The 24,405-nt window shown below is 43.9% G+C and overlaps 1 protein-coding gene across 2 annotated transcripts; it reads left to right on the forward strand.

The window, feature by feature from the left end:
• The first annotated feature begins 1,268 nt into the window (after positions 1 to 1,268).
• Positions 1,269 to 22,737, forward strand: KLHDC1 (kelch domain containing 1). 2 transcript variants are annotated; one of them, XM_071426047.1, is made up of 13 exons: positions 1,271 to 1,806; positions 4,163 to 4,233; positions 5,462 to 5,579; positions 6,143 to 6,261; positions 7,631 to 7,709; positions 8,728 to 8,811; positions 9,603 to 9,686; positions 14,050 to 14,108; positions 15,839 to 15,951; positions 16,407 to 16,479; positions 20,659 to 20,743; positions 21,443 to 21,495; positions 21,826 to 22,737. In XM_071426047.1, the coding sequence occupies exons 1-13, from the start codon at positions 1,705 to 1,707 to the stop codon at positions 21,998 to 22,000; spliced, it is 1,215 nt and encodes a 404-aa protein (XP_071282148.1). In that variant the 5' UTR covers positions 1,271 to 1,704; the 3' UTR covers positions 22,001 to 22,737. The 2 variants fall into 2 exon arrangements, with proteins under 2 accessions (XP_071282149.1, XP_071282148.1); XM_071426048.1 differs by lacking the exon at positions 21,443 to 21,495 and having other exon boundaries at positions 1,269 to 1,806; positions 22,377 to 22,737.
• Positions 22,738 to 24,405: the final 1,668 nt, after the last annotated feature.

Below are 24,405 nucleotides of genomic sequence, written 5' to 3' on the forward strand. Positions count from 1 at the left end.
TTCCACTGAGCCATCTGCAGCTCTGCAGACCATGCCCAGATCTTTGTCTCTGTCACCTCCTGTGGCTTTGCTGGACATCACAGCAGCTGGAGAGGGACTGGAGGGAGCCCAGTGCTCCAGGATCAGCCAGCATGGATCTGCCTGGATCCATGGAATTGTTTTGTTACACTGACAAACAGCTCATTTCCAGGTCTGTCACTGCTCCACTGGCAAAATCCCATCTCCTGAGACAGCACAAGGCAGCTCTGTCTGATCTAGAGATCTGTGGATAGGGTTTGTCTGCTTCCATGGCTTTTTTACCTCTTCCAAATGCTGACTCCTGCATTTTAACCACCATCCCAATGCACCAACAGTAGCTTGCCTCATTTTAAGAGTTCAGGACAGGTCCTGATCTCTGTGTCACCACTGACAGAACACCTGGAGCTGTGCCAGGGCAGGTTTGGGTTGGATTTCAGGAAAGGTTCTTCCCCCAGAGGGTGCTGGCACTGCCCAGGCTCCCCAGGGAATGGGCACAGCCCCAGAGCTGCAGGAGCTGCCAGGGATGCCCAGGGTGGGAGTGTTGGGGGTCTGGGCAGGGCAGGGGCTGCCCTGGATGATCCCTGTGGGTCCCTTCCAATTCAGGAGAGTCTGTGATTAATATTACCAGTTTATCAATGTGAATAATTAACATCTTCCCTCCTAGATCCAACAGAGGATGTATGTGTCCTACTCTCACAAGAAAATCCTGACAATTACTTTCTGATGCCCTTTTATAAGATGCTAAAGTGCACATTTCTCCCAAGTTCTACTCTACTATTTCTTAAGAGCTGTACCTGTTTTATTTTGAAATCCATTCATTCAGCTGGACACAGAGTTCAGCTGGAACTGACTCAGTTGTTGATAAAACAGAGTAAGAACTGGAACTGCCCAAGCTGTTTAATTACTATCAGGTACTATTTCATAGCTGCTGCTTCTGGCTTGTCTCACCTTCAGAGAGACAGGGAGTTCTGCTGTGCTTGCCTGATCACAGAATCCACAGGATCACGGAATGCTTTGGGTTGAAGTGGACATTAAAGTCAATTTCATTCCACCCCTGCCATGGCAGGGACACCTCCCACTGTCCCAGGGTGTCCCAGTGTCCAACCTGGCCTTGGGCACTGCCAGGAATCCAGTGGCAACCACAGCTGCTCTGGCAATTCCATTCCAGAACCTCCCCATCCTCCCAGGGAGGAATTCCCAATTCCCAATCTCCCACCCATCCCTGCCCTCTGGCACTTTGAAGCCGTTCCCCCTTGTCCATCACCCCGTGCCCTTGCCCGGAGCCTTAAACCCCGTCCCGCTTTGGGACCCGGCTCCTCCTTCCCTTCTCGCCGTGTGGTTTGCGTTTAGCTCTCCTATTCCCGGTGCTTCCTTCCTCCTCTCGCGCCCATTATTCACATCCTCCCGCATTATTCACATCCTCCCGCACGGTTTATTCCGCCTCACGCCTCAGCCCGCACGGCCGCCCGGCACCGGGGCCAGCGCGCTCTCCCCGTCCGCTCCCACCCCGACGCGCGCCGGGTGCCGCCCCACACTTTGGACCCTCCTCGCTTCCCGTCCGCCCCAGGGGAGCGACCGGCGGCGGAGCCGCAGCTTCACCCGGAGGAGGCGGTGGCGGGACGCGAGCCCTGAGGCGGCCGAGCCGCTTCCTCCTCCCTCCTCCTCCTCTTCTTCCTCCCCCCCAAGATGGCGGCGGACCCAGCGGATCAGTTCTGCGTGGCCGAGGAGCGCAGCGGTCACTGCGCGGTGGTGGACGGCAACTTTCTCTACGTGTGGGGAGGATACGTGGTAAGGCGGGCGGGGGAGCCGGCAAGGAGCGGCGGGAGCGGGCTCGGAGCGCGGGGAGCGGAGCTCCGGGCGGGGCAGGGCAGGGGGGGTCCCCCCGCCGGCCCTCAGCCCTCGGCGGGCGCCCGGGGCTGTGGCGCGGGCGCTGATTGGCTGCGGCGGCCGCGCGCCGTTCGAATGGCGGCGGGGACGGCGCTGAGGGGACGGCGCTGAGGGGACAACACTGAGGGGATGGCGCTGAGGGGATGGCACTGAGGGGACAGCGCTGAGGGGACAGCGGGGCCGCTCCGATCGCCTCGTCCCGCAGGCTTTCCCTGCGCGATCAGCGCCCTCCTCCTGCCCCGCTCGCCCGTGTGGGGCAGGGCTGGTGGAGCCGGTTCGCTCCTTCCAAGCCGCCCTTCCTTCGCTCCTCAGCGCGTCTCCCTTCAAAGTTTGACGCTGTAATTTGCGGCTCAGTTTTTCCAGGGTGTCATTCGTGTTCTCGCTGCTGAGTCCCCGTGTTTTTTATTTTTTAGTAGTTGTGTGGTGTTTACAGCGCATTTTCCTCCCGTAGAAAGCGCTGCTGTCACCTCAAAAACAAGCTGGTGGCAGGCTGAAACGCACCCACAATTTAATTTCTTATTTTTTCATAAAAAGAACACTTCTGGTTCTGTCATAAATAAGTTTAACTCTATGAATACGACCCAAAAAGGAGATAAGAATGATACTACATCAAATAGGTCCACTTAGTTTTACCTATTGTTTTTCTGTTTATATTTATCTGTTCATCTTGTCTGGTTGTGCACATTGGCCATGAAATTGCAAATACCTGTGCTTGGTGTAATTCCTGGTCTTGATCAGGTGGAAACTGTTATTTCTGTAAAGAGATTTCATATTCCATATATATTCTCTCAATATATAGAATATATATATATAGAATACTTAATATTCTATTTATAAATGTTCTATAATCTTTTATATATCTATTCTATATAAAATATTCTATATCTATTTTTCATGGTCTAAGGTAACTTTAAAGTGTTCAAAGCTTATCCTTGTGTACTCAAGCAAAGAACTCTAGTGGGAAACTCCTGGATTGAAACTCCATAATATTCTGTAGAATTAAATATCCCCATAATCACTTCAATCTTCAGTAGTTTTTAGGCTCTAGCCTTTAAAACTGTGCTCATTTGAACTAATGAGCACAATTTTTCAAAGGTTTTCTAATACAAAATTGTGTATTCGTGGCACATTCAAAACAGAAAGTGTACATGAAGTTTAGCAGAGAAACTTTACAAGTGTTCTTAGTAGTTTTACATGTTTATCTGTTGAAAATATTATGAAAATTGTTGCTCTGTAAGCAGCCCTTTCCCCAGATAAATCATTTTTCACGTGTTGCTGCTGGACTCCTGCCCAGCAAACTCTATTTTTGGCATCAGTGTGTTTGCTCAGAGCTGGTTCAGGAGCAGGTGCTCGACCTCTGACATCTGCAGATGAAATTGAGACAACTTGTGCTGCTTGCAGAGGCTGCCAGGGCCGTGCACCAGCAGAGCAGGAGTGCCTGGCACAATAAATCACCAAAAATAGGATGAACCTGCCTGTCTGGCACCTTTCACAAGGAGGAATTCGTAATCAAACATCATGTGCAGGCAAGTCATCAATATCAGTAGCTGGATTGTCACTAATTAAATTTCAGTTTTGTGTTTAACTTCCCCACATTTGTTTAATTTTGAGCCAGTTTTTATTTGTTTACTGGCTCTGGCTGCTTACTCACTGCCAGGCTTTCATTTCTTCCTGGTGCCAAGGCAGTAATTAATGCTGTAGTTCTTACTCACTGCATTTTTTTGGGCTTCCTCTACTCTTTGTTGTTTTTCCTCATCATTATTTCCCAAATTATTTATCTTTCTTAACGACCTCTGTTCAGGACTCTTCATAAAGCTTTTTTTCCACAGAAGAATTCATTTTCTCCTTTATATTTGACACCTTGGTCTTTCAAGTTTCTGCTGCAAGTAACTTTTTGTGTTTCCAGTCATTTTCATATTCTATTTTCTATTTTCCACTATGCCAATGGAAATAGCTCCTGATAAAAAGTACCTAAATGAGTTTTCATTCAGGAGCTTCAAATCTGCTTGATGTTGTTACACATCTTTTCTTGGCAAAAATGTGAAGCTGTTCAATGTGTGCCTTTATTGAGAGGTCCTGAGGAGGAATGAGCTGTTTCTTTTTAACATAAATTCATTTTCTGATCAGAGCAGGAACACTGGGGTGTGACTTCTGATTTCCTTGAGATCCTTCAGTGTTGCCAAGTAACCTGGCTTGGCATTTCACGTGCAAACACACAAAGCAGAGCTGATTGAACATTTGACTGTTCTCCTTTCAGTCCATTGAAGAAAATGAAGTTTATCTGCCCAGTGATGAGCTCTGGATCTATGACATGGACAGTGGGCTGTGGTGAGTGCACCATTTCTATTGAATTATCCCCTAAAGGTGATTTCTGTCACTGATCTGCAGGGAGGAGCCTTCAGGGCCCTTGGTCATGTTAAACAGCAGCTGCTGAATGTCAGCACTGAGGGACAGCCCTGGCTGGCAGGTGAAACCAAGGAAACAAAGCCCTGCTGAAGGTTAATTAATGATGGTGTGCATGGGACTGCTGGCTCCAGGCTCTGCCAGCACAGCTGCCTTCACCTGCCAGTTTGTCTTGGCTTGGGATTTTACATTCACTTTTATGGCAGAACACTCAGACCCTGGCTACTCCAGCTCTGATCCAGTTACAGTTACACATTTGGTATTTTTGGTGTTAATTCCATGTACACTGCAACTCAGAACTAACTCAGAACTTCCCCTTTTGCTCTTTCCTTCCACTTTCTTTTTTCCTCCCAAAAAGAACTCAGAACTTCCCCTTTTTCCTTCCACTTTGTTTATTCCTGTTTTTTTTCTCTTTCCCTCCACTTTCCTTCATTTCCCCCCTTTTTTTTTGTTTTCTTCTTCCCCCTCCTTTTTTGTTTCCTTCTTTTGTTTCTTCTCTTCTCTTCTCTTCCCTTCCCTTCCCTTCCCTTCCCTTCCCTCTCCTTCCCTCTCCTTCTCATCTTCTCTCCCCTTTTGCCCCTTTCCTCTCCTGCCCTTTCTTCCCTTTTCCCCCATTCTCTTGCCCCATTTTTTCCCCTTTCTCTCTCCTGCCACTTTTCCCCATTTCTTTCCCCCTATGACCACAATTTGCTTTTTCCCTTTTTGGTTTTCCTTCCTGTGCTCCCAGGGATCAGGAACAGGATCTGGGTCAAACAGAATTTTCCAGGTTCTGTTTAACCAGGATCTCCTGGCCTGCCTGAGCTCTTCTCAGTTTTCCATTTCTGCCATCCCAGCACTGCCAGATTCTCATTTCAGCAGTTCCTGGAGTTAATAATATTTCCACATTCTGAATAATTAATATTTCAGCTCTCCTGAAGCTCTCCCAATGTGAATCTCAGCTCCAGAAAAATCAAGATACTTTAGAAAACACAATATCCACCTGGAAGTTCTCTTCCACCACAGGAGCCCAACCTGCAGCTCCCACTCCTACTCCTGGCCCAAACTGTATTTTCACCTTTAGGTCTAAAATTTCTGAATAAATCCTGTTGGGATTGTTACATTTGGGCAGGTTGGAAAGGGTTTCATGTATTTATTTATTTTGTTTTAATTGCAGGACAATGCACCTGATGGAAGGGGAGTTACCCACCTCCATGTCAGGCAGCTGTGGGGCCAGCATCAATGGGAAGCTGTACATTTTTGGGGGATTTGATGATAAAGGATACAGCAATAGGGTATTGTAGTCTTTTTTTCCCCATAACATTTTATTTTAATAAGTACTAATACTCTTTATCTGGTGTGGTTTTATTTGAATTAAAGAGAAATTTTTATTTATTTAAACTTTCTATATTTATGCCAATGCTTTCCCCATTGGTTTTTAAAAATACTCTGACAACCTTAATTGAGACCAATATCTGAACATGACTTTTCTTTTTGCTCTCTGATAACAATTCACTGCTTTAAGTGATCAGGTAATAATTCAGGTTAAAATAGAGCTACCAGCTTTTCTTATGACTGAAAACTGAATTAAGAAAATAGATTAAATCAGTTATTTTATCATTGAATATAAATGAAGTCAGAGTTGACTCCTGACTAGAAAGTCAGTGAAATGGAGCCTCTGCTGAAACTTTCTGCCCATTCTCCACTTTAACTTTGTTTTTGTGGTGTATTTCCCATTTTAAACTCACTGCCACTTCCTCTTTTACCTGCAGGCTTCTGGGGGTGGTGGGTTGTTTTTTCTGGTGGTGATTTGTGGTTTTTTTTCTGAAAACATTGTCATTTTTTCTTTCCTTTCAAGCTGTATTATGTCAATTTGAGAACAAAAACCGGAACCTACAGGTGGAAAAAAATCACAAATTTTAAAGGTCAACCTCCCACACCTCGGGACAAACTCTCCTGCTGGGTGTACAAAAACAGGTACAAAAATATTGAAAATGTTACAAAGATTTAATTTGTGTTCATTGCAGAGAGAAGAGGTTAAAAAGTGAAGAGAACTCAGGTTTGGGATGGGGGAAACTGATTTTTAGCTTGACTTGCTGGGAGATTTTGTAACTTTGTACAGGAGTTTCCTCACATGTGAGCTGAACTAATGGTGAATAAAACCCCACTTTAGGAGATTTGGGGTAAATTTGTGGAATGTTTTATACTTTAGAAAGCAATCATCCATCTATTATATGATTTTAACCCATTAAAAACAGTATAAAATTACTTTCTCTGCCATATTCATTATTTTAAGCATTAAATTTACCTGCAATAAATCCATTTTTGTGGATTCCCAAGGATTTGAACAGCTGCAGAGGCATTTCAGGGATTATCTTTATCTTGCCAGGGCTGAGTCAGCCTGGACATTTGTGTTGGGAAAGTGCCTTAAGTGTGTTTAGAAAACAGAAATACCCCAGGTTTCCTGTTTATGATGGCAAATGTTGGGTAATGAAGCAGAAGTGATCACAAGCAGTGATTTGTTATTAAGTGTGTTACAAACAGGTCAGAATGTGATTTATGGTGAGCATTATCAGATGGCAATGATTTATTTCTCTCTGCACTCCACATCTAAAGAGGTTTTGCATAAGCTGTGCAATGGCCCTGGGTGCCAGATCTTGGGTTTGGAATTCTAATTTAACTGCAAGAGATAAGAAAATGCAGATATTTGAACAACTCCCTAGCTGTTAGCACAAGATTATTCAAAATTAAATGCATTTATTCAAAGCATTGTGTCACCTGCATGCTGAGAAAATCACCTGGGTTAGATGATAAAATGGAACCTTTGGATGGAAAAAAGATCCTTTATGAATGGCCCTTTCCTGGGGCTGGCAGGTGTGTGAGGATCCTTCAGTAGTGCTTGGTTGAAAATTTTTATTTGAAGCCAAAAAGAGACTTTTTGTGTCCTGTGGGACAGAGCTTGGGAACATTTCTTGCCAAAAATTGGACACAAAAGGTAAAAAATGCAGCAGGAGCACAGGAACTTCACTAGGGAAGGGCAGAGGAGGAGGCATTTCACTGTCCTGGGTTTGATTTCCCAGTTTTGCCTGAAAACAGCCCTGGAAATGAAATAAACTTTTGGGGAGAGGAGCAGAGCCTTTGAAGTGTCTTGAATCATTTCCTTGTGTGGGTTTCAGTCGGGTGTGCTGAGGGCTGTGACCTTCGCCTTGTTTGGGTTTGCATCATCAGGTGCAACACAAAATATTCTCCTTGTATCACTGCTAGTGCAGCATGACCCAAAATATTCCTTAGTGCAGCTTCTTGATTTTCACCCTGTTTACAAAAGAGTGAACTTTTGTTGTTCCAGGCTGGTTTATTTTGGAGGTTATGGCTGCAGGAAGCACAACGAGCTCAGTGATTGCTTCGATGTCCACGATGCATTTTGGGTGAGAGATTTGCCCCCATCCCCGCTGATTTCTGATTTAAAACACAAAAAGATCCTTTGTATCATCCTTGATGAGCGTGAAAATCTGATTTTTCTTTGATTTATAGCATCAGCAGAAATGCAAATTTGGAATCTGTTTAGGTTGGAAGTTCCAGATGCTGCACGCTGGGAGTGGTGGTTGTTCCAATATTCCATGTTCCCAGTGCTGGCCTTGGAGTGCAGTGAATTAAATGCTGTCAAAGCAGCAAAATGCTGGATTTTAATCTGAAGGCATATTTTAAAGCTGAAAATCACAGAAAATTTATTTAAATTTCATAATTAAATGTAATAATTCTTATAGTTCATTTTTTGAAGAAACATGAGGGAATTTATAACTTCCCAAGTCTGGCTGACAAATACTCTGAGTGAATTTATTGAGTTTATTTTCCAGAAAGATGCCTGGATTATCAACTTTCCTGCAGTAATTTCTTATAATTAATACAAAGATGACTGAGCAGAGCATTGACAGGAAGCTCCTGACATCAATTGTTCAAGACTGACACCCAAGAATGGTTTTTTACAATCTCTTAATTTCCCAGTGTGTTACAAGGAAATTTAGAAGGTGAAATTTGCTGCAGTGTCTGATGTTGGGGCCCAAAGCCAATTTTCAGGGGTCACAGCCTGAACATCCCTGGGTGCTGCTGACCTTCAAGTGAATCTAAGCTGCTGCAGCATTCTTAAAAAATCACCACACATTTTCATGTATTTGGTGTATTTTAGTGAATCTAACCTGCTGCAGCATTCTTAAAAAATCACCAAACACTTTCATGTATTTGGTGTATTTTTGTGTATTTTAGTGTATTTTAGTGAATCTAAGCTGCTGCAGCATTCTTAAAAAATCACCACACACTTTCATGAAATTGCCTATTTTAGTGTATTTTCTGTTTGGACAGATCCCTTGCAGGTTTGTGTCCTTCAATAAGCAGCGAGATTTTAAAATAAAGGATGTATTTTTAAAAATTTCTTCTTTTTTTTTTTAGGAAGGACAGATATTCTGGGGATGGCACAATGATGTTCATGTTTTTGATACAAGCACACAGACCTGGTCTCAGCCAACAATTCGAGTGAGTGGTTTTTGATCTCCCATCCTGACACAAGTGGGATTTTACTGACTTTTGAATCATTATTGTGCTCCAGAAACTGGGGACACCTCCCACTGTCCCAGGCTGCTCCAGTCCCTGTCCAGCCTGGCCTTGGGCACTGCCAGGGGCAGCCACAGCAAATCTGGGAATTCCCAATTCCCAATCTCCCACCCATCCCTGCCCTCTGGCACTGGCAGCCATTCCCTGGCTCCTGTCCCTCCATCCCTTGTCCCCAGTCCCTCTCCAGCTCTCCTGGAGCCCCTTCAGGCCCTGCCAGGGGCTCTGAGCTCTCCCTGGAGCCTTCTCCAGGTGAACATTCCCAGTTTTCCCTGGAGCAGAGGGGCTCCAGCCCTCTGGAAATCTGTATCCATGTATAATTCCCATGGAAAACCTCTCACAGGAGGGCTCTGCCTTATTGAGATGAAAATATTCTCTAAAGTTCATAAAATCCAGGTAAGTTTATTTAAGTTTTTTCTAACTCAGCAGAAGTTGTATCTTTTAAAGAATGTCTGGCAGCTGTTTATGGTCTGTACAAGATGTTCTAAAATCCCTCTAAATGCAAAATGTAAAATGACCATTGCAAAGTAACAGCCAGCTTGGCCACCTTCAGTTCTGGTTTACACAGGGAGAGCGTTTTGGCACGTGGATACAACATCAAATTTAAGATGTGATTTCCAGGGGTTTCAGTAGCAGTTCTGATGATTTGTAGGCCAGGAAACAAAAGTGGCCAGGAGGTTTTGTGCTGTTCTGAAGGATTCTTTTGGTTCTTTCAGGGTGGAGATCCACCTCAGCCTCGAGCAGCTCACACGTGTGCTGTGCTGGGAAATAAAGGTTACATCTTTGGAGGACGAGTGCTGGTAATTCAATATTTTCTTAGCTGTCATATTATTCTCTTGGCAATTTTGTTTTTCTTTTTTCTTCTCATTTTGTAGTAAGAAAAAAAAAAATCCCAAATGTTTTTGGCCTAAGCTGGATGTTCAGGGCTCTGTATCCAGCATGCTGCTTGTCATCACCCTCTCCAAAAAGAAGAATATTTTTATCTGTACTATTAATGATTGTCCCAAAAAAGGTAAAACACAGATGATTGTGTGGTAAATAACAGATTTGAGTTGGCTTTCTAATCGAATTTTGCCACTTTTTGCACATAAGTGACTGAAGTAGAGAAGTCTGGAAGAGGTCATAGACAAAAGGATGTAATCTGTGCATAAATAATTTAGGGCTGGATTGTGCCTGTGTAATTTTTACTCTTCCTGACTCTCTTTAACTGAAACAAGCCATAGGCACCACCCCCCTGATTAAAGCAGGGAGATACTCAAACCTCTCAGCAGCACTTGGAATTTCTCCAGTGCTAATTAAAGGAGATTTTCTCCTCAGTTCCTCTCTGCTGAAGCACTGATGTGAGAAACAGATCCTGTAAGGCAAGTTAAAAACCCTCCCAATTCCAGTGACTGTGCACTCTTGTGTTTTATTTTAATTGAAGTTTTTAGCTCTTTTCACTGCAGCTGATTTAGATCCTTTAATCCTACTCAGCTAGAGGATGAGCCTGGATGTTTTCTGTCTCCAAAATTGCCAGTGAAGAAGCTTCTGAGAGCCCCCAGTGCTGTGTTCCTGTAGTTGTGGTCTGAAAAAGAGAAGGAATTAGTTTGGGAATGAACATATTCCAGCTCCAGCTTGGAAAGCTGCCACAGCCTCAGCCCTGTACTCCCAAATCCTGGCAGACAAAGCAGTGTAAAACTGCACTTTGTTCCCCATTCCCTGATCTTCCTGCTGCAACATTCCTTTGGCCAATCTGCACCCCTTCCCCTCCTGCTGCTCACATTGACCACACCATGGCCAGCCACTTCCCCACCTGCAGGAAGTTTTTATTCCAGAGCAAACAAAAAAAGAAAAGAATTCAAATGGCTGCTGTTTGTTCCTGCCATGATGTGAGCTTTGGTTCAGGATCTCTGGAATTGTTCCTCAAGGCTGAGAGAGCTGCACTCAGCACCTCCCAGAGCTGTAGCTTTGATAAAGTGGCTTTGCAGATACCTGAAGGAAATCAAGAGATCTGAGGGGAGTGAAAGATGAGGGTTATGCACACCCTGAGTGAGCCCTGTGCCCTGTCCTGTGTGCTCCCAGCTGACCACAGCCAAGTCCTGCTGTCCTGCTCCTCCCTCAGGGAGCTGAGAGGGGAAAGCCCCAAATGTGGGGGTGTCAAGGTCCCTTGGATGGTTTGGTGCTGCCTGGCAGTTCCTCCTGAGCACACAGAGCTCCCTGCCCAGGGCTCTGTGCCCACCTCTGTGCCCCTCTCGGCCCAGCTGGGCTCCCTCCCATGCAGCCTCTGCCCCTGCAGTTCCCATTTAGCTGCAGCTCAGCTCTCATCCCTGCACTGCCCTCTCAGGAGTTACCCTCAGCCTTCTGGTTAACTCTGTTTGACTGCAGCATTCTGACCTTAAAAGGGTTTTTTTTTTTCCTTCAGCTTCCCTAAAATCTTGCTAAATTTCAGTGAAACCACTTGGGAAGCCGTGTCAGAGAAGAGTGAAATTGTGGAAAAAGCTGTGCTTAATTCTGTAGGAGAGCAGCAAGTGTAATTTTCATTATTGATCCATTTTCTGTCCTAGGAATAAATGGAAGGAAACATAAAAAAGGTGAGGGATCATTCAGTGGGGTTTGAGGAATTAATGTAAGTCATGAAAAGAAAAAGCTAAAGACAGCAGAAAACCACTCAATTTCCTGACACCAGGAGTAATTCCTCCCCAAAGGATGAAGTTTTGCTTTTCTCCAGAAATTGAGGAGCAAACACGGGGTTGCTCTGCTCCTCCTTCTCCTTCTAGTTCACCATAATACAAATCTTCCCAGGGAAAAGGCTCTGCAAGGAACCAGAAAGGGCCAGGAAGTGTCATGAGGCTTCTCCTATTCATCTTTCTGGGAGGAAAGGGCACCTTTTTCCAAACTTGGAGCTAGAACTGGTAAAAGAAGATGATGATGATGGTGATGATGATGATGAGAATCAGTTGTACCAGGAATCATTTGAAAACAGGCTCAGAAGTGTTATGTGGACTCAGTTCCTTCAGGTAAGCCCCTGGAAAAACAGAAATGGGAGAAAGTGGGAAGGAAGGAGAGTTAGTCCAGAAGTTGATGTGAGTCTTATGTTTGATTTAAGTGGAAAAGTTTTGTGTTGAGAATGAAGTGAATAAAGCAAAGTCTTTGCAGCAGCTCTTTACACATCTGGTGCCTTCATGTAAGCATGTTTGTATTTCCTGTCAGCCAAGCTCAGAAGATCCATGGAGCTGCAATCCTTCTCTTGGCAAAGCTTGGAGCTGCAACAGCTTTTGGTTGTAAATCCAGGAGGCAGAGCTGCAGAGTTCCCTGTGCCACAGGGAGCTGGCAATAATGGCACCCTTAAAGCCTCTCTGTGTGCTAATCCTGAGACCGAGCAGCTCCTGCCTCACCTGCCCTGGGCTGCCAAGAAATTACCTTGCAGAGATGAGCAGAGTGTCTCAGGAGCCCTTGGAGCTCCAAGGGAAATTCCAGCCCTCTTAGGAGGCTTGGTGCTTTTATGCCAATTAAAATCATTTTAGGATTGGCAGCAGAATGATGAAATAGAGCAGGCCAGAGAAGCCATGAGGAGCTGCAGGAGGGCTGTGGCAAGTGATGCTCCTGTAGAGCTCTGTGTGCTTCCAGCTCCCAGAGAGGGCTGGGCCAGAGAGGTGCTTGTATTTGATAAAGGCCTCAGTCTTGGACAGTTGATGGTGTTTTGAATTCAAAATGAGGTTGCTGTAATGCTGCATCTGCCCAGCTGTTGAATCGTGAGAATGCCAAGATTTTTTGATTTCCCAGGGAGCAGGAAAGAGAATTTCTCCATCTTCTGCCTAATGCCCAGGAAAGGAAAGTCAGCGAGGAGGTTCTGAACAGGATCCTCTTGAAACCTTAATTTTCACCAGAACAGCAACTCTTTGATAGATACCCTTTATATCCAATTGTATTACTCCAACAGGATTGAGTATTTCCAGTTGTAGAGGCCAGGATGTTGGGTTTGCCCCCAGAAGATCCCAAGTGCATTTTTGCTTTCTGCTTGGATGATTTGATCCCCTCATGATTTCAAAGGAAGGAGTAGGAAACTGGAGAGAGGAGTCATGAAGACAGATCTGTTCCCCTGGCTGTCACCTGGACCACACTTGGTTGGTTTTAGGTTGTTTTTGGGCAATGCCTCAAACCCTCACAATCTGCTTGTGTTTATCCCGTGTCCCTGCCCCAAATGCTGCTCCCCATTCCCCTCCCAGCCCAGCAGGGTTAGCAGTGCTTGGCAGAGGAGGTTGTGGCATTCCTGAAATGCCTGGGAGACTTCCCAGAGCTCTACTGGGCAGCCCTGGGGGTGCCTCAGCCTCCCTGCTGGGGCCCCAGCCCTCCTTCCAGCCTAGCTGTGCCTCAGAGGATCTGCCACGGAGAAAAATCCTCTTGCTAATAGATCTATGGACTGCCCAGGGAGAAAAGGAGTTGGAAGGTAAGGCAAGAAACATTTCCCTACTTCCCAGCTGCTTTTGTAGTTCCCAGGGGAATCCCAGCTCCCAGGCAAGCAGAGGAATCCTTTTATCAGCTTGTGCACCAGCCCCAGGCAGGCAGAGAGTTCCTCTTCTCAAACCCCAGGCAGATGAGCAAAGATTTCCCATTTGATTTGATGGCAAACGCTAAAGGGTCCTGAATAAAACCTTGCTGGTGGTCACTTTGTGAAAGGAAAAGAGAGAAAAGCACAAATGATGGACATTCCTGGGAATAGCCAGAGTACAGCACTACCAGGATACTCCAAGGAGTAGTGACAGACAGGAGGATCCAAACTTCTGATCACAAAGCCAAGGAAAATAACAGCAGGCAACAATAGGAGAGTAAAACACCTTCTGCACTGCCCTGCCAGGAGCTCTGTGGATGGAAATTAAAAACTGTGGCAGGAACTGGATAAAATCCCACAAAGTTCTTCACTTTTACAAGCTAAAATTGGCCCCATAGTGCTGTTGCATGACTGGAAATATTTCTGCCAGGCACTTTCCTGAGTGTTGCATGGTTTTTGTGAGAAGAAAAGCTTTTCTTCTGCCACATAATTCAGATTTATATTAAGGCAAGTGGGTACAGATTTCTTCAAACTATTGGTACTTGGAATATTCTGTCCCAAGAAGGCCTCACTGAAATATTTTGTTTATTGTTTGCTCAAAATAACCCGAGTGGGATTTTATTTCTTTGTTTTAGCAAACCAGAATGAATGATTTGCACTGCCTGAATTTAGACACTTGGACGTGGTCTGGAAGGTAGGTTTGCTTTTGTAACACTTCCAACTGAATTTAGGAGATGGAAACATATTGTGAAATAGTTCCAGAGCTATTCCTGCAGCTTTTCCAGGAGGAGAATGAGGGTTTGGGGAGCCCTAACAGCTGCTGGCTTGTGATTTCAATGGAATTGAATTTTGAGAGTGGTTACTGAGCTTTTCCTGCTTTGATGGTGCTGTTTAAAGCACAGCATGGAGTGATTTAACACCCTCATTTTCAGCCTGGCTCCATTTATCCAGATGGAATTCCAGATTTTAGGGCTTTTTGAATGCTGGGTTTAATGTCTGTAGTTACAGCACAAATTGGGGAAAGGTCGCTTCCATAAAAGGCCACGAAATCCTTAAAAAATGAAGATTTTTCCAAAATTCAAGTTATTTCCATATTGTGATCCTAGAAAAGCTCATAAGATTTATCCATTATTTAGTGTAGTGTGTGTGTATATATATATATATATATATATAGGATCACTGTGCATTTATATATTAAATATATAGACATTTATATTTATATATTGGATCACTGTAAATTTATTTTTTTAAATATATAAATATTTATATACTTATATATTGGATCACTGTAAATTTAGGAATTTTCTGTTCAGCTCTTGCAGCACCTCTGCAGAGTCTTTTAGAAACTGAAAAAAAGACTTAAGACTAAAAAAACCCTTAAGATATTGGTGGAAAAAAAGAGTTTTCACAGGGTCTGCTGCTGTTGGCACCTCACAGGAGATACAATGTTTGTATTTATTCATGATCATTTATTCCTGTGATCACAGAGGGAGCCAATGATTATTTATTAATAAATAATGGTTTTATTTACTAAACAGTCAAGTGTTTTTCCTTCCCCACCTCTGCCCAGCTTTCTTAAGGAGTTGCAGCAGATGAACCTGCTAACCCAGGATTAGCATCCAGCAGAGATTGCAAAACCCATTTCAGCTGCCACTGCCCAGAAGTTGCTTTCCCTGCCTTGAGCTCTGCTGAACTCATTCAATATTTGGTTATTTCTGGTACTGAGATTTTTCCTTGTGCATGAAAATTGAAATGTTATCAATTATCAGTATCTGTGTGATATTTCTTTAATCATCAATGGCCAGGCTGCCCCTTGGCCAATTTTAGAAGCTTCTTTTCTTCACTTGGATTCAAACAAATGTTGCAGCTTGGCCTTGAGTGCCAAATTGAGCAGGGCACTCTGCAATCCCTGTTTAATTCTCTCTGATAACTGGGTTTGGGAGATCAGGATCTTTACTCTTCACATGCTCAAGCAAACCCAACTACAATAAAATCCATTTCAATACAGCTCAGCTGAAATAGATTTCCAATGAGATTTTATCAATAATACATTTCCATCTGTTCTGTACTTAAGAATTCCCCTCTTTACTAATATTTATTCCAAAGTCTGGGTGAGCCCCAGCTTGAAGAGGTGGTAGCTGTTGGATCAGAGGTAAAGCCACAATCCTTGTGTCATTTCAAATGATTTTCCTTGGAGTGGAGAGCCTGGAGCCCCTCAGGATTCATCAGTTTGATCCCAATTCACCATTTCCCTACGTGTACATGGAATTTATTTGGGTATTTAATCTCTTTTTTCCCTGGGAAAACACCCAAGGTGGTTCTAGGACAACCTGAACTTTTCTGCCAAATTCATTTAAATGAAACAGTTCAACAATTTCAGCATTGTTTGAAGATTTGGGGGTTTTGTTTCTTTGTTTCCCCCAGGATTAATATCAGTGGAGAGAAGCCCAGAGATCGCTCCTGGCACACGCTCACCCCCATAGGGGAGGACAGACTTTTCCTTTTTGGAGGACTAAGCTCTGATAATGTTCCTTTGAGTGAGTAATTAAAAGTAAAAATGTAATTCTAATTTGTAATTCTGATTCTCTTGTGCATTTCAGGTCACACAAACAGGGGCTGGGCTGGCTGACAGGAGTTGCTTTTGTAGAAAAGGCAACTTGTTTCCATGAAAAAACCTGAACTTGGCAAAAATAATTGGAAGATAAATAATAATTTCACAGACAAATCCACTGGGAGGAGATGATTTGCTCAGTTTACCCAAAAGAAAGGGACTGGGGGTGTTTTAACTCCAGATTCCAGGGCAGGGAGGGTTCTGGGACAACATTAAATCACAAAGAGTGAAAAGATGCAGCTTGATGGAGTGCTGATGTTTCTGCTACCTCATAAACGTGCTCTTGTGTGAGCACAAAGCTAACTTTGTATCCCAAAAGCCCCACCAAAAGGCTCTATAATAATAATAATTATAATAATAATAATAATTCTGCCATTGCAGGTGATGGTTGGATCCACAGCATTGCAACAAACGGATGGAAGCAGCTCACCCACCTGCCCAAGAGCAGGCCCAGGTACACAAACTGAAATCCTGAAATGCAATCCTTCCTCAAAATGAACCAGTTTTTCAAGTCTTGAGCAGTACTTTTACAGAATATTTTAGAATATTCATGCAGTGTGGTTGAATAGTTTGCTTTAACACCTTTTTTTGCTTTTATACCTCATTTTAATTTCTGTATTTGATGCTTATTTTCTTATTTTGTGGTGAAGGATCTGGGTGTCCAGCTGACCTGGGACTCTGTAGCCAAATTATTGTTCTATAAAAAAATAGAAAAATTGGAGGAATAAATAACCAAGGAGAATGATAAAAGCTCATTAATATCTATAAATTATTAGAAACAGGGGAGACCATGAAAAACTTGATTCCTCTTTCAGGGTTCAAAAGCAAAATTGAGTGTTAACCCAGTGTTTGAAGCATTATCTGTGTTTCTAAGTTAAAAACTATTGAACTGATTTGCTGAAGATAATAAATATTCAGATTTTCATTGAATTCATTCCCTGCATTCACCCAGGAACACCCAGCACAATTTTATATCATAATATCTATCACAATGGGCTTTTTTATTACAATATTTATATTATAATAGATCACAACCATGGATATTTTCCAGGAAACCATGGATATTTTCCAGGAAACTATGGATATTTTCCAGGAAACCATGGATTTTCCCAGGAAACCATGGATTTTTCCCAGGAAACCATGGATTTTTTCAGGAAGCCATGGATATTTCCAGGAAACCATGGATTTTTCCAAGAAACCATGGATTTTCCCAGGAAACCATGGATTTTTTCCAGGAAACCATGGATTTTTCCAGGAAACCATGGATTTTTTCCAGGAAACCATGGATTTTTCCCAGGAAACCATGGATATTTTCCAGGAAACCATGGATTTTCCCAGGAAACCATGGATTTTTTCCAGGAAACCATGGATTTTTTCCAGGAAACCATGGATTTTCCCAGGAAACCATGGATTTTCCCAGGAAACCATGGATATTTTCCAGGAAACCATGGATATTTTCCAGGAAACCATGGATTTTCCCAGGAAACCATGGATATTTCCAGGAAACCATGGATATTTTCCAGGAAACCATGATTTTCCCAGGAAACCATGGATTTTTTCCAGGAAACCATGGATTTTTCCCAGGAAACCATGGATTTTCCCAGGAAACCATGGATATTTCCAGGAAACCATGGATTTTTCCAGGAAACCATGGATTTTTCCCAGGAAACCATGGATTTTTCCAGGAAACCATGGATTTTTCCCAGGAAACCATGGATTTTCCCAGGAAACCATGGATATTTTCCAGGAAACCATGGATTTTCCCAGGAAACCATGGATATTTTCCCAGGAAACCATGGATTTTCCCAGGAAACCATGGATTTTCCCAGGAAACGATGGATTTTTTCCAGGAAACGATGGATTTTTCCCAGGAAACCATGGATTTTTTCCAGGAAACCATGGATATTTCCAGGAAACCATGGATTTTCCCAGGAAACCATGGATTTTCCCAGGAAACCATGGATTTTCCCAGGAAACCATGGATTTTCTCCAGGAAACCATGGATTTTTTCCAGGAAACCATGGATTTTCCCAGGAAACCATGGATTTTTTCCAGGAAACCATGGATTTTTTCCAGGAAACCATGGATATTTTCCAGGAAACCATGGATTTTTCCAGGAAACCATGGATTTTTTCCAGGAAACCATGGATATTTTCCAGGAAACCATGGATTTTCCCAGGAAACCATGGATATTTTCCCAGGAAACCATGGATTTTTTCCAGGAAACCATGGATTTTTCCAGGAAACCATGGATTTTTCCCAGGAAACCATGGATTTTTTTCCAGGAAACCATGGATTTTTTCCAGGAAACCATGGATATTTTCCAGGAAACCATGGATTTTTCCCAGGAAACCATGGATTTTTTCAGGAAACCATGGATTTTTCCAGGAAGTCCCAGAATTGTTAGGGTTGGAAGGGACCTCTGGAGATGCCCCAGGGCAGGGCCACCTGCAGCAGGTGACACAGGGATGTGTGGGTAAAAGGAGCCTCACCAAAAGCCTGTCCATACACTGGACTGTTTAAGGGTCAAGGATTTGTGCCATAATTCTATTTTCTGCAGCAGGAAAAGCTTTAAATCAGTTCAGCTGCTCTTCAAATGCAGAGCAGTAACACATCAATATATTTGTGTGTACTTCTGTTATTCCTTTCTCTTACTTTGTAATGAAATTTATTGGTGTCTTTTCCTGATGCTTCTGCAGCTCTGATTCCCTCCCTAAATTCTGTAGAGAATAATTTCCTTCAACCTTCACTTTGAGCAGTTTCTTAAAAATTGCCTTCTCAGGTGATCCTGAATTGGTAGAAAATGCTATTCCTCTCTCTATCCATCAATTTTAGTTTTGCATGCTGGGTTGAAATAAAGAACAAATTTTAACCCCTGGGTTCCCAATGCTTTCATACCCAAAATTGGTAGAAAATCCTGTTTCTCCCTCTTTCAATTTCAGTTTTGCATGCTGGGTTGAATAGAGCCCAAAGTGTTTAACCCCTGGATTCCCAATGTTCTCATTCCCATAACTGTAGAAAATCCTGTTCCTTTTCCTGTCCATTAGTTTTATTCAGCCAACGTTTTGCATGCTGGGTTGAAATAAAATACAAATTTTTAACTCCTGGATTCCCCATATTTTCATACCCAAAATTGGTAGAAAATCCTGTTCCTCCCTCTGTCAATTTTAGTTGTGCATGCTGGGTTGAATAGAGCCCAGAGTGTTTAACCTCTGGATTCCCAATGTTTTCATTCCCATAACTGTAGAAAATCCTGTTCCTCCCTCTGTCCATGAATTTTAGTTTTGCATGCTGGGTTGAAATAAAATACAAATTTTAAGCCCTGGATTCCCAAAGTTTTCTTTGCCATGATTGGTAGAAAATCCTGTTCCTCTCTCTGTCCATCACTTTCAGTTGTGCATGCTGGGTTGAACAGAGCCCAAAGTGTTTAACCCCTGGGTTCCCCATGTTCTCATTCCCAAAATTGCAGAAAATCCTGTTCCTCCCTCTGTCCATGAAATTTAGTTGTGCATGCTGGGCTGAATAGAGCCCCAAGTGTGTAACCCCTGGGTTCCCCATGTTCTCATTCCCAAAATTGCAGAAAATCCTGTTCCTCCCTCTGTCCATCACCTTTAGTTTTGCATGCTGGGTTGAACAGAGCCCCAAGTGTGTAACCCCTGGGATCCCCATGTTCCCCTTGCCATGTGATGCTGTTGCTGTGCTGGAAGAGCCCTGTGTGATTGAATAACATGCTTTGTTAGAATGTTTAGGTGATAAGTTAGAGCAGCCCATGGGAGGCCAGGAGCTCTCAGGCAGTAGGAAAAGCCTCAGGTTTCAAGCTAGGATGTCAGCAGAGCCCAGGCAGGAAAGGCTTCCCCGTGTTCTCCGTGACCAAGCCCAGATTTCCCTAATGCAGAGCAGGCAGAGACAGATCTGGCACAGGTATGAGGAAGGGAAAAGGTGAGGAACCTGCTAAGGACTGATGAGACAAAGTGGGAACGTTGATTTTTGCATGAAACTTCAGTGGTGTGTTTGATTTTGCTTCAGTGGCTCTAAAGTCCATCAGCAGTGGTGACAGAGCAGAAAAATCTAATCCTGAAAAATCAAATCCCCACCCAGGGGTGGCTGCTGAAGGGGCAGGATCTTTCTGAAAGTTATAAAGTCAGGATTTGGTTCTGTGGGGTCTTCATGATAAAACTTCCTTGGTGTGCTGGAAGTTACTGACAGAGAGTGATCCCAGGAATCTCTGGGGAAGGGTAAGACTGGAACAGGAGAACTGGAGATCCAAGTGGCAGCACTGAGAACCCCCCAGGCTGAAAGCCACGAGCAAATTGTACTTCTGAAGCAAAGAAAGTGGAAAATTGCAAAAGGAAAAGCTTGGCAAAAGCTTGGTTTGTAGAGCTGCCAAAAAAATTTTCCACTGTGGTGATAAATAAGACAAAGTTGATATGCCCAGAATACAGAAAAGTCAAATCATGCCAAAATATATTGGTCTGTATGAAAATAACTCTCATGAGCTGGGGAGTTACATTGCTCTCTTCTTTTATATTATTGAACAAACAAGTGATAAATTTCAAGGTGTTATTTTTTACCTCTGAAATCGTGGTTTTGTCTTGCTGCTTGGGCACTCACTGTGTCTGTGTTTGATTTGCAGGTTGTGGCACACAGCCTGCCTTGGGCAGGAGGGAGAGGTGATGGTGTTTGGGGGCAGCAAAGATGATCTGCTTTTCATGGACACGGTCAGTAAACTGAGAACCAAATCTCATCCCTGGCATAATTATAATTAATATCAAATGATGGGGTGGTTGCAGTTGGGAGGGGCCCTAAAGCCCATTTAATCCACCCCTGCCTGGGCAGGGACACCTCCCAATATCCCAGGTTGCTCCAAGCATCATCCAGCCTGGCCTTGGACACTGCCACAGATGGGGAGTCTAAAACCTCTGGGCAAATAAATAAATAAATAAATAATATATTAATACATATATTAATTGAAGAAAATTAATTGAACTTGGAAGAAAAAGCTGCAACATCACCTGGTCTCTATAGGAAAACTTCAGTGTATAAATATATTAATTGATTGATTTAAATTTTTCAATTAAAATTCAGTTTAAAACCAAATCAGGTAGAATTTGGCTCAAACAATTTGCTCAAATTGGTAACTGAAACCATTACAAATTACACACCACTGAGGAAATCATTATAATTTACACAGCTCAGATTATAAATTAATTATAGTTTACACACTACTGAGGAATCCCCACCTGAGGCTTTCTTGACTGACAGAATAAAAAGGAATTTGTAATTCAGGTTCCTTATAAATGCTCAAGGAGAGTGTTTCTAAATCATGCACGTGGCAATAAATGTGACATGAATGTGGAGGATTGCTGAGGTGGGGAAGTTGTTTGCCATTCTCATGGCTCTTTTCTTCTCTTGCTCAGGGTCACTGCAGTGACTTGTTGATATTTCAGACTCAGCCTTACTCCCTGCTCAGGTGAGTTGGAGTTACAGAAGCCAGGAGGGTTTGGGCTGGGCTGAAATCCCATCCTGTGCCATGGGCAGGGTGTCTCCCCCTAGCCCAGGTGTTGTTTCAGCACCTGCTCCTGCAGAAATGGGGTGAAATTCCCAATTTCCTCCTCAGGAAATCCCTGAACCCTTCAGTGTGTGGTGCTGCACAGCACTTGGGTCACTGGTGCTGTGTAATTCCTGCACCTGTAATTACCACCTGTAATTCATGCACATCAGCTTTTGCTAGGTGTCATTTGTTAGAATACAAACCATTTACTTACATTTTTTAAATTTTTTTCCTATTTCCCTTCCTCAGGCTGTGTCTTGACTGCATTGGGAAGAACGCAGCTCTCTTGGAGAAGCAAATTCCCTGTTTGCCACCCAAACTTGTGCAGGAAGTGCTGAAAAAAATCACCTTTTGGGCTGCCATGACCCACAGGCAGGAGAGGAAGGCTGAGACTGAGAGACAAAGCCAGCTGCACTGCACATGAGGCAGGCCAGGGACACCTCCCAGGCTCTGTCCAGAGCTTGGAGCTCTGCTGCATTTCTGAGGGAAGTTTGACAACAAATCCTTTTTTTAGGAATCTCTCCTTTCCTGCGTTATGGAGAACTGATCCAACTTCATTTCTAGATAATTGTTCACCTCTGCTCTCGTGGTTTTGGCCACACAGCCCTGCCAACCTTTTGTTCTTTTGGAAGGATCCATTTCAGCTGGATAAAATATGGTTTAAGTTTAAAAACCCTCCTTGGCCTTACCTCCATCAGTCTTCCCAAAAGGATAAATTCACCTCGGTGTCTTGGGGACATTCACACTTTGTCAGTCTCAAAGGTAACAAATTTACCACCCCCAAATGTTGCTTCCACCAGGCTCTGACCAAAATCCAACCCTGGAGCCTCACACCTCACTCTCCAAGTAGGAAAATCCACCTGGGAATTGTGGAACTTGGCAGAAGAAGCTGCAACATCACCTGGTCTCTATAGGAAAACTTCAGTTCATCACCTGGTTTGACTGGTTCTGTCATCAGGAAATCCTTTTGGAAATAAGTTGTATATTGTATTTTGGATGTGCAAAGTTTATATTTCATTCTTGTTAAAAAAAAACCAACAACAACAACAAAGTTGCTTATTTATTGTTTAAAAAAAAAAGCAAATGTAGTACTGATTATTTTTCTGTTTCAAATATTTACTTAACAGGAGCACAGTCATTAAAATTTTATAGAGAGTTGAAGCAAGAGGCATTTGGACACATTTCTGATGGTTTTAAAGTCTGCAAAAATTAATTATTTGGGGAAAAGAGCTTTGTGGGGAGCAAATTTGTTTCAAGAAGGAAGTTTGGTGATGTGTTATTTTAACAGCCTCATTTTATGTGCTGAACTCCCCTCCTTTTTGGGAGGGGGAGTTCAGATGCCCCCTGAGCCCCAAGGTGTGATTCTGGGGGGCTCAGGTGCCCCCCAAGGTCTGATTTTGGAGGTTTGGGATTGGCTTGCTGGATTCAGATACCTCCAGGGTTAATTTGCAGGGGCTCAGGTGCCCCCAGGGTTCATTTTGTTGGCTTCAAGAGCTCCCAGGGTTAATTCTGGGAGGGCTGAGGTGCCCCCCATGGTTAATCTGGGGCTTTCAGATGCCCCCTGTGGGAATTTTGCTGGCTTCAGGTGCCCCCATTGGGAATTTACAAGGTTCAAGTGCCCCTCAGGTTAATTTTGGGGTGGTTCTGATGCCCCAAGGTAAATTTTTGGGGTGGTTCAGGTGCCCTCATGGTTGGTTTTGCTCCCAGTGATGATTTTTGGGAGGTTCAGATGTCTCCAGTGTAAATTTGGGATGGTTTGGGATGTTAATTTTGGGGTTATTCAGGTGCCCCCAATGTTAATTTGGGATAGTTCAGGAACCTCCAGTGTTAATTTTGGAATGCCCGTGTGCCCCTAGGGTCAATTCTGGGGTTGTTCAGGTGCCCTCAGGGTGATTTTGTGGTGGTTCAGGTACCCCCTGGGTGAATTTTTGGGTGCCTGGTGCCCCCAGAATAATTTTTGGGGTGGTTCAGGTGCCCTCAGGGTGAATTCTGGGGTATTTCAGATGCTCCCCGTGCTAATTTTGGGGCGGTTCAGATGCTCTCAATGTTAATTTTGGGGCAGTTTGGGTGTCCCAAGGTGAATTTCAGAGTGCCTGAGTGCCCCAGTGTTAATTTTGGGGCGGTTCAGAAGCTCCAAGGGTTAATTTTGGGGTGCCCTCAGGGTGAATTCTGGGGTATTTCAGATGCTCCCAGTGTTAATTTTGGGGCGGTTCGGGTGCCCTCAGGGTGAATTTCAGCGTGCCTGGGTGCTCCAGTGTTGATTTTGGTGCGGTTCAGACGCTCCCAGTGCTAATTCTGGGGTGCCCTCAGGGTGAATTTGGGGTGGTTCAGGTGCTCCCAGTGTTATTTTTGGCGTGGTTCAGGTGCTCCCAGTGTTAATTTGGGGGCAGTTCAGGCACTCGCAGCGTTAACCCTGGGGTGCCCGGTGCCCTCAGGGTGAATTCTGGGGCACCTCAGGCACTCGCAGTGTTAATTCCAGGGTGCCCCGTGCCCTCAGGGTGAATTCTGGGGTATTTCAGATGCTCTCAGGGTGAATTTTGGGGTACCTCAGGCACTCGCAGTGTTAATCCTGGGGTGCTCGGTGCCCCCGGGCTGAGTTCGGGGGTATTTCAGATGCTCTCAGGGAGTATCTGAACTGTGGGGTAGTTCAGATACTCCCAATGTTAATTTTGGGCCGGTTCGGGTGCCCTCAGGGTGAATTTCAGCCTGCCCAGGTGCTCCAGTGTTAATTTTGAGGCAGTTCAGACGCTACCAGGGTTAATTCTGGGGTGCCGGTGCTTTGAGGGTGAATTGTGGGGCACCTCAGGCACTCGCAGCGTTAATTTTGGG

The sequence above is a fragment of the Agelaius tricolor genome, unplaced genomic scaffold (genome assembly GCF_023055355.1).
Source record: "Agelaius tricolor isolate 1412-34295 unplaced genomic scaffold, bAgeTri1.0.p SCAF_5, whole genome shotgun sequence".
NCBI lineage: Eukaryota > Metazoa > Chordata > Aves > Passeriformes > Icteridae > Agelaius > Agelaius tricolor.

Excerpts from the sequence above, each read along its gene's own strand:
- KLHDC1 (XM_071426047.1), top strand. The coding sequence starts at position 1,705 with ATGGCGGCGGACCCAGCGGATCAGTTCTGCGTGGCCGAGGAGCGCAGC. Across the intron at positions 6,262-7,630 it reads TGCTGGGTGTACAAAAACAG|GCTGGTTTATTTTGGAGGTT; the intron begins GTACAAAAATAT and ends TTGTTGTTCCAG. Across the intron at positions 7,710-8,727 it reads ATGTCCACGATGCATTTTGG|GAAGGACAGATATTCTGGGG; the intron begins GTGAGAGATTTG and ends TTTTTTTTTTAG.